General features: G+C 37.9%; 2 protein-coding genes across 2 annotated transcripts; both read right to left on the bottom strand.

Annotated features, from left to right (window-relative positions):
- Nucleotides 1–1,942: 1,942 nt before the first annotated feature.
- On the bottom strand, nt 1,943–10,043 carry LOC118782480 (protein FAM180A). The gene is made up of 3 exons (XM_036535862.1): nt 9,949–10,043; nt 8,426–8,505; nt 1,943–2,929 (listed from the first exon to the last, which is right to left on the bottom strand). Exons 1-3 carry the CDS (start codon nt 10,022–10,024, stop codon nt 2,591–2,593), a joined length of 495 nt encoding a protein of 164 aa, XP_036391755.1. The 5' UTR covers nt 10,025–10,043; the 3' UTR covers nt 1,943–2,590.
- A 554-nt stretch (nt 10,044–10,597) lies between these two features.
- On the bottom strand, nt 10,598–17,190 carry ndufs3 (NADH:ubiquinone oxidoreductase core subunit S3). Its single transcript, XM_036535364.1, has 7 exons — nt 17,093–17,190; nt 16,737–16,799; nt 14,031–14,128; nt 13,307–13,456; nt 12,859–12,984; nt 12,490–12,609; nt 10,598–10,879 (listed from the first exon to the last, which is right to left on the bottom strand). The coding sequence occupies exons 1-7, from the start codon at nt 17,145–17,147 to the stop codon at nt 10,715–10,717; spliced, it is 777 nt and encodes a 258-aa protein (XP_036391257.1). The 5' UTR covers nt 17,148–17,190; the 3' UTR covers nt 10,598–10,714.
- Between the last annotated feature and the right edge of the window lie 352 nt (nt 17,191–17,542).

Genomic DNA, 17,542 nt, shown 5'->3' with positions numbered 1-17,542 from the left:
AAGTGTGTGTGAGTGATTGCATGCATGTTTTTGTATGTAAGAGAGAGAGACAGGAAATCTGCCTTACCTTCAAAATAAATAGCTTCAACAACCTCAATTAAAATGTCAAAAAGAAAACATAATTATATTTTCATAAAATCTGCTTGCATCACCTTTAACTGTCAGTACCATTGATATCTGTCCATACATCACATATGCAGTTGTCATTACCTTTTCACTGAACCATGAAAAGAACTGTTTGCCCAGTGTTCACAAATAGCATATGCCATTATTTCTTTCCTTTTCTTATGGAGACTCAAAAAGCGGACCACAAAGATTTTAGCTGAAGGAAGCCTAAGGAGTCAAATATAGATTTGAGTCATTATAAGTCAGTGAAACATTCTGTAAAATGTAAGCTAAGCTATTTAAAGTAATATCTTCAGATTAAAAGTAAATTTAGTAAGGTTGAAATTAAACCCCAAAATAGGCTACAAAAAGGGAGAATCAGAGAGTTTGCTTTGTATGTTGACTGGGGAAAGGCATACAAAAAAACTTTCCCCGTATCCTCCAAACTTAAAGAAAATACTGTACATTAATCGTTAACTGAATGTTTTTACAGAAGTTAAATATGTTACCATTATTTACTTCTTATCAAAGGGAATATATTTCTAACTGATTCAAAGTACTTTAAATCCAATAAGACAACTATAGAAAAAATGGTTTATAAAATGTGATGAGGTAGGATCCGTATGACTTGAAGATTCTTTGTCCAAATAATTGAAAGCTTCAACATTGACAAAGAATTGGTGCACCTGTTGCTGTTGTTAGTTAAATTAGTTAGCCACAGTAGGTAGTGAAGCAAAAACAATACTGCTGTAGCAAATGGATATTAAAACAATATCTCATTCAGCTTACTAGCTACTTAAGTCAATATCCTTGAATGTCACTTCTGAACTTGCTTAGGTTTTTCCACTAGGGATGTAAATGACACACATTTCTGTCCACAGTTTAGTTGATGGCTGAGAAGTAGAATTATAGATTAATCAGTTTTAATGGACGATGAAATACGTTCATAGTAACAACAGTAACAAGTGTTTTTTTAACCTTTTTATGGAATTTTGCTGATATCAGCGTAGATTTTGAGATAAAAATGTAAAAGAACCACAAAAATAGTTCTTTTTCCAGAAAAATAGTTCTTTTTCCAGACCTATAATTGTAGGCTTCTTTGTGCACTTTCCTGTCAGAAGAAGCCTAATTTGTTGTGAAAGACTGATGAATAAGAAACTGTATTTGTTTAACTAAATAAGGTGTTTATTTTTCAAATACATTTCAACATAACATAACTGCAGTTATTAAAGGAAATTCGATGTTTTCACAAAATAATGAATAGGCCTATTTAAAAGCCTAGACCTTTCTATATAAAACCTTTAATAATTAACATAATCATTTCTGCCATTTTTCCATATTAGCAAAGTTTCATAATGCTTCACAAACATTAACTTTAGTTAGCTGGCAAACCAGGTTTGCTGGGTGCCAGGTTAACTAGCTCCCAACAGTATGTAATTATAGATTATTTTTAATGAAGAAGCCAACTTGCTGATATTTTTTTATGACAGAGAATCAGATCTCCTGTGAAAAGTATAAGACACGTCTTCACGACTTGATTAAGCTAAACTAGCTTACTAGCCATTATTAACTTGCTTGCATTTTAGCAAACAGAGCTAGCCATTCACCTAGCATAATGGGATAGCTAGCAAGATAGCAATCAGCAAACCAGCATATGTCAGCGAGCGCATCTAACATTACTGCTGCCAGCTAATTCTGTGAAAAAACTGTGCACAAGTAGCTCAGTTTAATCTTCCCTTTTTTAAAAATGTAAAGCATTTTTATATTGCTAGCTAGTTGGATGGTATAAACTTCTTTAGTATCTTTACTTAACAAACTAAAGTCTAGCTAGAAGAATTTTGCAAAATGCAGCATTCTTCTCCCATAGATGTACTGACCAGTTTAGACCAACTTTAAAGGTATATCATGTTAAATATTTGACTACATCAATAATATAGCAATGTGACAAGATTAATAAGACTTGTATTAGTACATAGAACTGAGTCATTTAACACTTATTTCTCTGCAATCACATGCCATCGCATGTAAAATATGTTGTACACAAGTAAATACACAAGCTCACCATCTCTTCAACAGAAAAGCTTGGAATGGGACAAAGAAAGCCCTACCCGTCATAGAGTATCATCCTATAACACCCAGTAACATTTAAAGGTCCTCTTCTATTCTGAACAGTTTTGAAAAAAAAAAAGGTTTAATTGTAAATATGCAAGCTGACAGTCAATGAATCAACAGACTGGTTACATCCCTATTCTCCACCTCTTTTGGTTATTTTTTTATTGTACAAGGATAAATGCATGTAGAAAATCTTTGCATCTGGGCATCTCATATGTGTCTGATTTTCCGGGGTGGAAGTGATTTGTTTTCTTGTAAACCCAACTTTGTATCTGTAGTAAATCGAAAAATTTGGGAAAAACAAAAATACATCTCTATGTGTTATTTACTTGTTGATCTGGGGCTAAACATTGATTAACTGGTTGATTGAAAGTTAATTGGGTGCGTTCTCCATACGCAGGTCAATGAGGGTGACATTAGCCAAGCGGGCCAGGACCCCACTCCAAGCCACCTGAGCCTCCTCCTGTTCCTGCTGCCGCACCTGGTAGGCAGAGTAGACAGTCCCCAGGATGAGGGTTTCAAAGCGGGTTGACCCAAGGGGCTTTCCTTGGCCCTCCAATGTAGCCAGCAGTTGCTCCATGGCAAAGAGGGTCTTGGGCACGTAATCATTAAAGAAGGAGATGAAAGCCCGGCCCTGTCTCATGGATGCTAGCTCCTGGTCCCGCAGGGCGATGTTGTCATCTGTGTCTATCACTAGCCCTCCCAACAGGATCTAAGCAGGGAGGGAGGAAACACACAAGATAAGAAACACATAGGACTTGGAGTGTGAGGGAGCCATCAATCAGTCATGCTCTAGATAGATTGTTTCCTACTGAAATCAGATGGATCTGGTAATACAGCATTCTAACCATTCTGATTATAACCATAACATTAATTAGAAAAACAATCATCAGGCTATACAATGCGATATAGTGGTGCTGCCTCAGAGACATAGTTTTTTTGAAAAACAGGAATCCTATACAGGGCTCTACATAACTAAATCTTCCGCTTTGGATTGTCATACATACTCTGTACTCTGGTCTTGTCTGGGAGCGAGCTGATTGCTTCCTGAGATCTCTATACCTTAAGTGTGTGCGGTCACTTCAACATCCACCAGTGTAGTGCTCATGTTATCAATCTCATACTATTTGCAAGATTGCAGGGGTGGGGAAGAATGGGAGAAATGCAAACAAGAGGTCTGGATGCCAGCCAGGCCATTTTCCACCCATGCTAGAGGTGGGGATGAGGTGGGGATGAGCTGTTGGTCATACTGTTTGTCCTGATCAACATATGTTAGCCTTGCAGGATTGGAATGAAGTGATACAAAGCCAGATGGATGGTCTTTAGTCCCAGTACATTCATGTGGAGAGAGGTCTGAGGTGAATGCCAGGTCCCATTGATTCCCTTACCTTTGTACACTGCACCTAGCTCTAACAGGGGGGGCATCTCTAGATATTACAGTAGTGGTGGACTTCCTCCAATGGCACCCCTGCTGAAAGGTATTTGCGTTGCAGCCACCAATGAACTATAAGGACATTATTCAGACAATCATTATCATTTATCCTCTGGTGTACATGTGGGTACAGTACATCTCCATATATTAGGCTAGGGTCTGCTACCTGCTATGAAAAAGAAAACCATGAAATCAATGGCTCCAGAGCAATCACCAAATCATGCCATACAGTGATGTGGAATTAGGCATCCCCGAAGTCCACCAGCATGAACCAATCATGCCCCACTAATTGTATTTTCCAGAGGAAGTTATCAGTAGTCTATAGTCCAAGCTTTTTGCCCTTGGATAAAGCATGAGTGGGGTCTGTAATAATATATTAAGCTAACAAGACCTAGTGAAAAACTGATTTCTCTAGTCCTGGCAGAAAAGAATTACACAGAGCTGTCAGATGTTAAACTACACTAGCTGGCTAACAAGCTAGCTTGTAAATTGCCTAGGCATACAACAGAGCAATGGGAGGGGGAGAGAGTGGGTGGCGGATTCAATTACTAGACGCCGGTCCTGTCACCATCCACCAGCAGATGGTGAACACAGCCTGTGGCATGGAGGCTATTCTGTTGCTATGAGGTAAGTAGCAACAGCCTCTCATATGCACACCTGTCATGGCAATGTTATGTATAATGGATAGGAATTGAATTCTTAATTTTGGTTTAATTATTTTGTTTATTTATGATTAAATATATTTTGGGTATCTATTTTCATTTTACAAAGATAAATCACCCATGCTTAATATACACAGTGCATGCATATTAAACTGATATGATATCCACAGATAGATATCTTTTTTTTCAAAAGGGGAGGAGTTTGCCCTGATAATGAGTTTACACACTGGTCTTCCACAGACTCCATAGACATAACATATATAGGCTTTTACAGTGGCACAGTGGAATGTGCCCTGAGCTAAATGGTGTAGAACACCATGTTCTGACAGTAAGAGGAATCCGGTGTCTCCACAAAAGACAAAGAAGCAGTAGTGCATCTAGATTATGACCATGTTTTTGGCTACACATATCATTGCTAGCAAGACATATAGCCAGAGACAATGAGCCAGAGAATGCAAGGCAGAGAGAGAGATATCCAGGGAATTGCATACTAGTATCTGCTGCACAATAATTTTACAAATAATATTTTGAATAATTTTTACATTTTTGGCAAAATCACCTGATACAGCATATCTCACTAATTTCTGTGAAAAAAGGGGAAGATTTGTAAACGAACTGTAGTCGCACAAGTGCACACATGCCTATGAGTGCATCTTTGAGAGAGAAGTTCTCACCCTTTGCTTATTTTATCTACCAATTCTTTGTATGCCCACCTCATTACCCATTTAAGGTGATATGCCTATTTCATTCACAATTGAAAATCATAGATCTATTTACTAGCAATTAAAGCTCAATAAATTAGATTTCATGTTCATCACCTGTATTGTAGTTTTCTTAGAATTCCTTATGTGGTAGCTCCCAGTTTATGAATCCCTTCCTGACATACCTTCCCACCATTGGGCAGGTATTATGTAATATCAATAAAACAATACAATTAATGGTCTTTTTAATTTTCAATACAATTACAATTAATGGTCATTCTGGTAACAAATACATAGAGAGAGAGAGTAGAGCCTGACTTTCTCCAAATTTGGAGGAGGTAAAGGTGCCATGGATAAGAGCTTGTGCTCAGTAAGTAAATGATACTAAAATGGGGAGCCCTAAAATGACATCTCATAATGCCAGATTCAATGCCCTAGAACAGACTTTCCAGACATTTTGTGACTTTCCTCCTTGAGGCATCATAGTAATCTTTGCACACATCAAGATGGCTGCACAGTTTTGTAGTTTTTCATTCTCATAATAATGGAAATATTGCACATCACTTCTGTGTTGAATCATGTACATGTACATGTTTTACACAAAATTTCAGTCTGTTTTGTCAAATGCACTTTGTATGTGCACACCGGAAGTTGCTTTGAATAAGAGCATTTTATAAATTGTAAAATGTACATGTAAATGTAAAAGGTAAAATCTGTGAAATCTTTTTTCAGAACATTCTTGATTTTCAGATGTTGTGGCCATCTTCCTGAGAACAAGGCTGCAGGGAGAGAACGTTGCCTTTGTTTACCGTGGCAGTCAGCATATCCGTTTGTTCAGGGGAAGTGAAAAGACATCCTGCTTCCAGAAAAAGCACCCTGTCAGCAGTGTGGAGTCTCATATTCTCCCTTAGCAAAATCAGGTTATCCAAATATGACATTAACCAAAATAATCTCACAGCAGATTGCAGTTAAATGTGAAAAGCTCAAATCATAGTCTTCTATTAGGTGTGCTTTTCATGCTGCAGCATTTTATTGAATAGATGTATTATAGAGTTGATGTAGTTTCTATTCACTCCACTGAATTCAGATACTACAGAAACAAACACTTCAGTTCAGGGCATTCAGCAGTGTCAAAGATTGAAATATACATCATATGATTCTACTTCATGTAAACCAGGCAACACTGAGACTTGTAAACACTTAGGCAACCCCAATATTGAGGTCTTTATTAATTCATCTTCAAAAAACTTACCAAACAGAACAACAAACTGAAAAATATCCAAGATGAAGTTTAACAATCATCAAGTGTAACAACTGTTACCTATTTGAGAGTGAACCTTCAATATTCTGACAGACCAGATGCTACGACAATAAGTCCAGTTTCCTATCACCTTGTCACACTTAACTATGGTTGCATTGCTGCCTATGCTAAAGATGCAACATCTTTTCCAGACTGTATACATAGTGCCATCATCTGGTTACATGATCCAGTCCTGATCCAGTCCTTAAGTGCTTAAGATTTTCTGGTTTCATTGCTGTCAGTCATTTATTCAGACTTCACATAACTGATAGCATCTTGTTTTGTCATGACTTAAACTAGTAGCAACCACAGAGTAAATAAAATTAGAGACTCCTGTGGTTTCAGAGTGATGGAAATACCTAATCCTGTGAGAACAGGGCTGTCAGTTGAGCAGTCTGGTGGTGATAACAACACACAGCAGTACTATATAAATAACTGCATGTTCCACAAAAAAGTGGGTCACGGCTCTATTTCCCTGTGATATGTCAACTAGCTAGGACCATCTAGGGATGCTGGCCAAGCCTGTCAGGGCTTATTATGGAGTCCCACAGCTCTGTTTGCCAAATAGAACGTCTGCTTTTTATTTTGCCAACATTCAATGCACTAGACAGCTTTCTTACAAAGCACATTGAACCTCAATATAGGCCTATAATCTCCCTCTGAACCCTAAAATTTACATTGTTTATTAGTTAAGCAGATACCTTTCTCTAGGTAACAGGATACAACAGCAGTGTACCCCAAAGGACTTGAACTAGTAAAATGCTACTGTACTGAATTGAACTGTCAAATCTCTATATTTTGCTCCACACCTGGAAACTGAGACTATGGCCTCACAGGAGAGAATACAATCATTTTTATTTTAATGTAAAGTCTGAGGTGTTTCTACAATGTATTATTTTGTGAGTCTCAAAACCCCACTTAATCTGCATGAACAATAAGCATGTTAAGTACTATACTCCATACTATGTGATCTTATATATTACAAATTATCACACATATATGTCGTATACCTTGTATAATGAATTCAATACTTGTGCATTACATATTAAATTGTTTAATAAGGTGATGGGAATTAACTTTGAAAGTGTGCATTGAATGTGTTGTATAATGTCTTGGACCCTCAGCCTTTTTCCATTGATGTAGACAAAAATTTCAGTAAGAGTCCCTAGAGTTGGCAATGATTTCTGGACAGATGCCATTTAGATGTTCATCTCCATTTTGCAAAGTAAGTTCATACATTCATAGTATCTTTCAGTGAATTAAGTGTAACTAAACAAAACAGTTGTTCTGGCCCAAAATTGAAGATCTGAGAAAATTATGCATTAATGACTTCAGTGAAGTAAATGAGACCAGATACTTAGACAAGATTTATTATATATATATATAAAAAATCACCCAACATTGCATTTTCCAGGTCTATCAAGAAACCACCAAAAACTCAGCTGTTGTAGTAAGTAAACTGTACATATATTAACTGTATATTTTAATACATAATTTTAAATAGTAGCAGCTATAAAATGTTAATAGATATAGTATGGTAATGCAATATGGTATCACAGTATGGCAACAATTACTTAGTTTTAGGGTTATTTATGCTGCACATTTGATACAGGAGAAATTAAAATCTGAATATTATCCTGGACCTGATTACTACCATTAGCTCCTTAGATCATTTTCGATTATTGCTACAGACACCCTGCAGTGCCATCTACAGTCTCAGTTTGAAAACATGAAGCATAGACTAAATCTCACGTTGATGTTTTGACAAGATGACAAATATCTTTATTCTTAATCTAAGTTCTTAATTATTATTCTAATCTAATCTTAATCTAATAATATTTATCAATCATTAATGTGCAGATCATAATAAATTTTATGATCACATATAAACAAAACAGTAATGATTCTACAGGGACCCACTTGGTACACTGAAATAGCACCCTAGAGAAGTCTGCAGGAACAGCCTGTTAAGGTTTTATACAGAACCATAAGACACCATATAGGAAACATGGGATGGAATATTAAAGGTTGTACATAGTTTGCTCTTCATCTGAAAGGATTTTGGAGAAAAGGAATGAGGGGAAAGGGTATGTCAAGGAGATGTTTGGATTACCTCATACATCAGGTTGGTATCACTAACTGATCTGGAGAAGCCCTGAGAAGGAAGGCCACCATGCAGCACAGCTGAGACATCTGCAAGGTAGACACATCCTGCTTTATCTTTGCACCCCAGGGTTATTTAACAGCATTGTTTCGAGCTAGCTTCATACAAAATCTGCAACTTCTGTGTGATATATTACATTGTTGCATTGAATCAGTAGATGGCGCTGTGACAAGAGAAAAGAGAAAATAGAATGGGAACATCTTCCTGAACAAGTGAAGTTACTCTCCGGTTACCTGCTGTTTCTGAGTGCTTTATTTTCTTAGATTCTTACAAAAACAACATTTGGCTTTTTTTTTTGGGGGGGGGGGGGGGGGGGGGGGTTACTTTTAACAGATGCAGGTGCAGCGCTGTAAATTACAAAAGAACACTTTCTGGGCTTGAATCAATTACCTATGGCCCAGTTCCCACCACAGTGTCGCACTAATGTAGTAATTCACTTAATCTACTCATTGCAATCCACGGTACAATATTCGCTCTTTTTCATATTCTCATATTGTTACACGGAGTTCATTGGGTAGTTAATGAAGTCCAATAAATGTAAATGCAGTTACACGCATAATACATTATACAGGAGACACTGAAGAAAGGACAGAACCACTGTTCTTAACTAATATTTGTCCTTCTTTAAAGTATAAAGCTTTACCCTAAGTTGATGTCCCGCTACGCATTCTGGATGTTGAAGTTTTTTTTTCTTGCCGTAGCATCATTATTTTAGTGTTTGGCTCAGACACAAACTTGGTCTCCACAATCAAGTCTGCTGTGATTTTAACTCCATGTGTACACGATTTATGGCTGCAGAAACCTTGGCAAAGAAATCAGGAATTGGCCCCGCCAGGAACAAAATTTACAATTGGTGTCTCTATACGGTAGCCTAATATGTCACGAACTAAGTCAATTTGTGTATAAACAGTACAAATAATTACATACAATTTACACGTGGTAACGGTCACTATTAAACAACTGAAAAGCACGGTTACGTTATGTGTAGCGGATAAACAGAGGAGGAAAAAAAAAAAAAAAAGGTTGTCAACACTTACATGATTACCATTTCAGAAGTAACGGCAATTGTTTCTCGAAATAGCCAAATACACAAACAAAAGGCAGTTTTCTATGCAGAGTATCCGTCTGGTTACATAATGAAAACTATATCGTGCCAGGATTTCTGTGAGACACAAAGTACAAAAACAAAACCAACTCCAGAATAAACTCTACTGAACTCCACTAAAGTCTTTACCAATAACACGAGTATCTTCACAACAGACCAATAAAAAACATGAAAATAAGCTTAGTGAGAACATAAATTACTAATATTAAAATATATTTAAACGACAAAATACTTGAATACATTGAAAATCACAGCTAAATATTTCCTTCCACGATACCTTCATCTGCATATCTCGTTAAATACACCTGACTTGACTTAGCAACCTAGCAGTTAACAGTAAAAGTTTCATTTACTGAAAGACGCTTACCCTTCCGGGAGCCCCCAAACCCACAGACACCGAGTGTGATCCACACGCAAACCCTGAGAGCCGCGCTGATCGACATTGTGCTGAAAAGAAAACTCCTCTTTCGGGTGCTTAGCAGTTTTTTTCGGTTCAACTGCACTGACAACTCCCTTCCGATTTCATGCACTTCAAGCTTCAAGTCCATGGATACTCTTATCCCTGCGAGTCTCCAGTTAAAATACCATGCATTTTTCCGATGCAAGTCACACAGACGACTTAAGCCAATGGAACCTTTTCAGTTCTAACAGTGATATTGAGAAAACTGCTGAAATTACTTTTAAATTATTACAAAATACTTTGAATATAGAAACGATAACCTGTCACAATATCTAGAAACAGACCAGATGCTACGACAGGCGCTGAGGGTTCTACTTTCCTAGCAGTTTTACAATTACACTGCATGCACGAATTAATGCATTTTACCACAAATATATGCATTCCTCCCTCCATTGTTTCCCTGGATTTGCTCGACAAATGAGGAACAGGTGTTGTAATTTGTTGGGTTTAGGTAAGGCTAATTATGGAATTAAAGCTTTCACAAATTTTTTGAGATAACATAAGAGGAAACACCAGCTAATATGAGTTCATTGACAAGAAGCAACACAAATGCTGTTTACCATTATAGACTTTATTAACATAAATACTCATTGAGAAATCACGACAACAAGTGACCTCTCTACAGGAAAGATACTTCTAGGAAGAGGAACATCTGTAACCTTAGACACTGAGGCTACTTTGTCTCTGGTTTGTCTCCAGCCTCCAACTTGGGAACATCTTTAGGCTCACGGTAGGCTGGGAACACCTCCCAAGGACTGTTCAGGTCAAACTTGCGAAATTCCTGTGCAAGCTCCACAGGTTCCGCCACCACCCGCTTCACCTCATCATCATAGCGGACCTGGAGAACACAGACAAGCACAAATATTGGATCTGAAGAAGAAGCAGGAAGGAGTTCACACTGAATACAGATGGAGCCAGTTATGGGTCAAGCTGAACACTACTAAAGCAGGGTTAAGCAAGTGCTTATTGGCAACAGATGGAATGAAGGGCTTTTAAATGAGGTAAGGACACACAGTGATACAGGCTGAGCATATCTTCATGAGAGAAATATGAAATGCAGGATCAATGCAAACCCTAACCAAACAAGAGATGTACAAATGACAGGGCTATGTCATTGCATTTTCAATGGGTACCTCGATGCCTGGAACTAAGCGGGCCACTGTACCAGGAATACTTGTATGTCAAACTGACAGGAGGGGTTTGTACAGAACACAGACATTTAATGTTGGGGGGGTGGGGGCTCTATATATGGGATGGACACAGTAGTGAAAAAAGTGAGAGTTCTACATGAATGACGGACTAAGAAAGCAGAGTGAAGATGTTTGCATAATGAAAGTAACAACAGCTTAACATATGCTGTAATTATTATAAGGACATGTTTGGATAGAACACCTTTCCCCCATGATTAAAGACTGCTAAGAAACCAATTTTCTTGTTTTGTTTTGAAGGTACATCATCTCACAGGACAGCACGCTGTTCATTTTTGGGTTGCATGCCTTGCACGTGCTTTCACTACTTTGCAGCTGTGACTGTTGACTTTTCATTACTGTGCAGTAACATGCATTCCCTTCCCAAAGAGATCATAAGGAAACAGGCCTGAGACAAAACACCGTGATACTCAATTTATTGCAATCAAAAAGCCATGGAATGTTTCAGGGCCTGACTATTTTAAGTGGTAGTGAGAAACTGCTAATTATTCATTTCAGTCTCTCTTCTTAATTTATGTAATTAACATCTATGTAGCCAATTATGAATCCATTTTTATAAAAGTGATATAAACTCAAACTCAAGGCATATTGTGAATATTTGACTGGCCAGGTGTTTAATATATGAAAAACTGAAAGAAAAGGAAAGCTTGTTCAATCATATTGTATTTTCTTTTCCTATCAGCAATGATTCTTGGGGGAATATCCTTCTGTGATAATTTCATATTGTGGACCCAATTTTGTAGGAGGTATCATGAGCTGTATGTATCATCTCATGCCTAGTAGGAAATATTCTCTTTTGAAATTATGAAAAAGATGCTGGTGATAGCACTACACAGTTTTGGCATTTCATGCAAAAAAATGCCAGTTATCGGTCCAGTTTGTTAAGATTCAAGAGTTTTTCCAGCATACAGGTGTGATGTTGTATACTCTGTACATTTGTAGATCATGTGTTTTCTTGTATCATATATGAAGCATCTCAAATTGCTGATTGTCTTGAGTTCCTTTGTAAGTATTTAGTAGCCTTTTTAACTGAAAGGGACCTAAAATTTAAATGGGAGAGCCCCTCTCTCCATCCTAGAACCGTCAGCGAGCTGGGTAAAAGTATATGCACATTTCTCAACACACCGGTGTATCTGATTTATTGCATGTTTTAGCTATCATCTACAGTGGTTTAATACATAGTCTAGGTTCAGTGGATTGAAGTGGACTAAAGTAACACACACTACATTCCAACTCTTACCTCCACATATCCAGACAATGGGAAGTCCTTTCTGAAGGGATGCCCCTCAAACCCATAATCAGTAAGAATCCTTCTCAAGTCTGGGTGGTTTGCAAAGAAAACTCCAAACATATCCCAAACCTAAGGATAAAATGCACATGCAGCATCAGTTCTGTGTCGGACATCACAAGAGTCTGTTACAACCTGAGGCACATGTCCTCAACATACTGCTACGTCTAGTGGAACAATGGATAAAGGACTGTTTTTACATCTTTATTATCTACCACTATTTTACCTTCTGCCACAGAGGGAGATTAAAAGCTAAAAAATTTATGGTACAACCCATGACTTGACTGCACTTTCCTGTTGGGTTTGGGGATGGGCTCTTACCTCTCTCTCATACCAGTTGGCTGCTTGGTGGACAGAGACAGAAGAATCCACTGGGGTCAGCTCATCTGTGTAGGTCTTCACACGAATACGGGAGTTGTAGCGCAGAGAGAGGAGGTTGTACACAATCTGGCCCATTCAAAGAACAAATACATAAAGTTAGATCAGACAAGTAAATGAGTGGGTGTATACTTTACAGCACACACTAAATCTTGCCACAATGCATTTACAAACAGATTTAACCAAGTGTTTCATTTATTTTTTTAATACTTAAAACATCATGAAATAATAAGAAAGAAAGAATTATAACAAAACACTTCTCGTCCATGAGCAAACACTTTTTTGCCAGAGTGAAACAAAGACTGTTAATGACTTCTCCCTTTAAGCAATACAGCAGGGATTATCTTCTAAAGTAAAAATGGCGGTGTAAGAACATAGGCAGTGACAGTACCTCAAAGCGATTCTGCCGTGTGGGGATGTCCACTGCAGTCAGGTCTGTCATATTTTTAAACTGGGCATTAGTGTGGTCCCTCAGGAAGGTCAGCACTGGGATCACCCCATCTGGGTGGATCATCACCTCCAGCTCGTTAAAGAAAGTCACCTGAAATCACATGGTTTTACAAAGTAAGACCCAACACTGCAGTAATCTGCAAACTATACTTTTGAACCCCTGAGACCTATGGCAGTACACATCACCTCTCTCTTTCTCTCTCTCTCTCTCTCTCTCTCTCTCTCACACACACACACACGTACACACATGTTAATGTATGACATTTTGAATATTTCCTTGCCTCGTTAGGCTTTAAAGACTGGTACAGGCCCAAACAATCAGTCATAAGACCATGTATTTATTTACTGTATAGCATTACAAATAACATGTTTATACAATGGTATACATCTTATCACAACATTTAACCAGTCCAGGAAGTATATTTACTAAAAATGTATATAGTTAATGCATTACTTAAAAATTCCACATAGAGGCATTTCAATTGTTCTTATCAACTTCTGCATTTTATTTGTGTGATTTGACTTAATTTAGGTAATTTAAGTATTTACTTAAATTATCAACACGTGTGATTTTCACAGCTACTTACATTTTCTGTCTGGCATTTTACAGAGCAAGATATTTTAACAAAATGGTATCCAAAATGGACACAAAAAGTCCATTTTACCTGAACCTGCTGCACATATTTAGGAAGCATCTCTGCCACATACTCTCCGAAAGATGACAGCTGGTTGTGGGTGACTGCATCTTTAGGCCTTACTGTGGCTGAAGATGAAACAGAGGTACATTAATTAAACTATATCAAAATAAAACTTACAAGTTCAACAGAGATGTCAGTGTTTGGCAATGTATGAAGAGGGAAACACAGAGAAAACAGCTAGGAAATCATGTAGTTCTGGCTTGATCTGCAAAATGCTTGAATGTGATAAATCCAGCGCCTTGATATTGGGAAAGTGCTTTTAATTAACTTGCTGTATCACAGATGATATTCTATAACTATACCTTGTTATTGAAGCAATCATAGTGATTACTATGACAGGTATGTATCTTGCTACGACTGTATGCTGCTGTGGATAAACATGTGCACCAAATAAATTATACTGAGTAGAAGGGTTTTAGGAGTTTTAGGAGAAACTGTTTGTTTGGGACATCAGTATTCACTGTGATTTTAACATAGGGTATTTGGACACAGAGCGAATATTGGGGCATTCATAATGAGAGGATGGCAGTTTAAGTAGAAACAGTATCCAGATTAGAGGCAGTGACACAGAAGTAGAAGTATTTGTAACAAAAAAGGCAGAAGTAGTGGCAGTTGCAAAATACATTTGTACAGTCTGTGATTCCAACATAATGGTGATCAGACAGAAATCCAATGATCTTATTCTTGGATAATGTATGTATGAAAATGATAAAACTCATTAATGGATCAATCAATGAAAAATCAAACTCATAAGCCAAAGGAATCTTCTATCACAGTGGTGGGAAGGTTAACTTCTAAAACAATTTAAAAGGAGAGTGAAGCTATATCACCCAAATTTTCTTACTAATCCTCTTACTATTTTCATTGCTGTGTATAACAACAGTAAATAACGCTCAGGTTTGAAAGATTCTCTGAAATTTGTGGTCTACCCCTATAGATAAGGCTCTAGTTCTTGCATCAACTCATCAAATTGAACGACTGTAAATCTGAAGTACTTTCTAAACTGCTAATTGTCTATTTTGAGCTCTTGGATCAGCTTGTGATACTCCTCCAGCTTCTTTGATTTGCATATATTTAGGTTCATCCAAAACAGACATTTTTGCATTTGATTGAGCGAAATGAGGAAAACATTCCGTAATGTATGTAGTGGCGCAGGAAGCAAGTTTCAAACTGATGCTCTTGATGCTCAGCTAAACCCTTACAGCCAGTATCGTTACCATTTGAGCTAAAGGCAAATTGCCCCGAGCTCTATCAGAATTAATTAAATCTCAGGGAGTGATGTTACCGCTGAAACTGCTCTGCTACCTGCTACCCTACTGCCTCTACGTAGGACTCACACAAGCTACTAATTTCAGGTCTACTACATTTCAACCTGAGAACACATTTTTCCCCATCCCTACATTCTGATGCATTTCAGCATCCAGTGTGCATGACTCCATCTTATGCATTTCTTGTAAGAAGGATTCCTTAACATTTAACATTACGGATGCAATGGGTAATGGCCTTACCAGGGTATATTGGACTTCTTGTTGTGACTATGGTATTGTATGCTATGTTTCTTCATGCAAATTCAAGAATATGCAGTGTGGTGAAGGAGTAGTGGGCATTTGTGCACACTTGATTTACAAGTTTTGCACAATACTGTCAGGATGGTAGATACAAGAGAAGTGTTTGTAAAAATGACAGTAGTAACAGTACATTGGGGAGCTGTAGACATGGTATTGTAACTAAGATATGGGAGTCATATACACATTTTACAGCACACTGGTGGTCAGAGTATTGGTAATAATGGCAAGTTATAGAGTGGTAAGAGTGGTTAAAATAGTTGCTGTAGGGATTTGATATGTCTGTGTGAGAATGTGCATTTGTGTTGTGGTTCATTTATTTGAGTGTGCAGTGAGACTTTAGTGTGTATGTACGTTACACTACATTACGTATTTTGGCAGACGCTCTTACCCAGAGCGACTTACATAGGTTATACACTTTTTTTTTTTTACAATGTTATCCATTCATACAGCTAATTATTTACTGAGGCAATTGTGGGTTAAATAATGCCCAAGTGTACAACAGCAGGGAATTGAACCGGCAACCTTTCAGTTGGGAGTCCTGCTCCTTAACCACTATGCTACACTGCCACCCCGACATGTACAGGTATATTGGGGTTTTTGAGGAATATTAAAACCCCACAAAAACAATCTTCGTGCTGGGGACCTCAAACCATTTGTGTGCACATAATATGAATAAATCTCTATAAAACAAACTTAAACTCGAATTGAATTACTTGTGGGTCATCCCAGGCCAAGTGCATGACGTTAGTAGCGCATATATCCCTGATTGTGTGATGAAAATATACACACCTTGGGTTTCAGACCTAATGAGTTCAGAAATGTTCCCTCTCTCTTTTGGGCAAGGAAAATGACTTTATCACTTTGCCATTTTCAGAAAGGGATATTATGTCACATAGAATGTTAGGGAAACCACAGTGTTCGTATAGTAAAAAAAATCTAGAAAATATAGAAGAAAAAAAACAAACCCAGCTAGACACACGACCACACAACGCTTTTGTTACCCATGTGTAATTACTGCCATGCTGAGAATACGTGATTTGGCGGGGAATAGTGGAGTTTATGTACTTTGAAAGCGTCTTTGGTAAATAACGCAACAACTACTCACGCCTAGTCTCAGTTGTCGTTGCCTCCGACCTCGCTTGCACGAAAGCCACGCTCCGATTAGGAACTGAAACGAGAAACAGCAGTTAGTGTTTATCCTTTCAACTGCAATAAAAACGGTATTTGTTTTGACCTAAATCTTGTTTGCTGTAACTGACAAGCTAAATAATAAGCTAGCCCTCGTTAGCATGATAGTCAATCCTATGAGGGACAGCCACAGAACAGGAGAAAGGTCAAGTGCCTAGCTAGTAGTCTGCATTTTTAACGTGACGTACTATAAGCGGTCTCTGCTAAGAATACCTCAAAACACCATTAAATACAACCCAAAAACATACGAGAAAAACACATTGAAGGACGTACATTTAAAGCTCCGACTTAGTCCTCCACGGACAAATCCAACCAAGCGGGCTGCCATGTTGAACCGGAAGTGTGGGTAGACACAGGGAACGGAAGTAGGTGATATGAATGGTGTGTCACAAGGCGCACAATCGTCTGCGCTTGGCGTATCAGTGTGTATCCGTGAAATGTTTATGCTTTCGTAATAGGAAATTGCTGTGTGTTTCAAAGTACTTGGATGTCATTCTACAGTGAACAAAAAAACTAAGCATGCACCCGTGGGCTGTAAGAAAAAACTGGCCACGCACTTTATAATGTCCGGTGTTAACAGCAAGGACAAATCGGATATTTTATTAATTCGTGCATTATTCCTGCTGATTTGGGGATTCTACACAATTGCAATTGTGTAACTGTTTCTAACACGCCACCCAGATATTCGAATACTTGATGCAATTCATACAGTAATTGAAGTAG

Source organism: Megalops cyprinoides, chromosome 8 (assembly GCF_013368585.1).
Source record: "Megalops cyprinoides isolate fMegCyp1 chromosome 8, fMegCyp1.pri, whole genome shotgun sequence".
In the NCBI taxonomy this organism is placed as follows: domain Eukaryota; kingdom Metazoa; phylum Chordata; class Actinopteri; order Elopiformes; family Megalopidae; genus Megalops; species Megalops cyprinoides.
The sequence above is the reverse complement of the archived record's forward strand: the minus strand, read 5'-3'. Positions and strand labels throughout refer to the sequence as shown.

Coding starts and splice junctions, on each gene's coding strand:
- LOC118782480 (XM_036535862.1), bottom strand. CDS start 10,024: ATGTCGATCAGCGCGGCTCTCAGGGTTTGCGTGTGGATCACACTCGGT. Junction 8,506..9,948: donor GTTTGGGGGCTCCCGGAAGG/GTAAGCGTCTTT, acceptor TCTACCTTGCAG/ATGTCTCAGCTGTGCTGCAT. Junction 2,930..8,425: donor ATACCAACCTGATGTATGAG/GTAATCCAAACA, acceptor CTCCCTGCTTAG/ATCCTGTTGGGAGGGCTAGT.
- ndufs3 (XM_036535364.1), bottom strand. CDS start 17,147: ATGGCAGCCCGCTTGGTTGGATTTGTCCGTGGAGGACTAAGTCGGAGC. Junction 16,800..17,092: donor ACTAAGTCGGAGCTTTAAAT/GTACGTCCTTCA, acceptor TTCTCGTTTCAG/TTCCTAATCGGAGCGTGGCT. Junction 12,985..13,306: donor CACGGCAGAATCGCTTTGAG/GTACTGTCACTG, acceptor TGAATGGGCCAG/ATTGTGTACAACCTCCTCTC.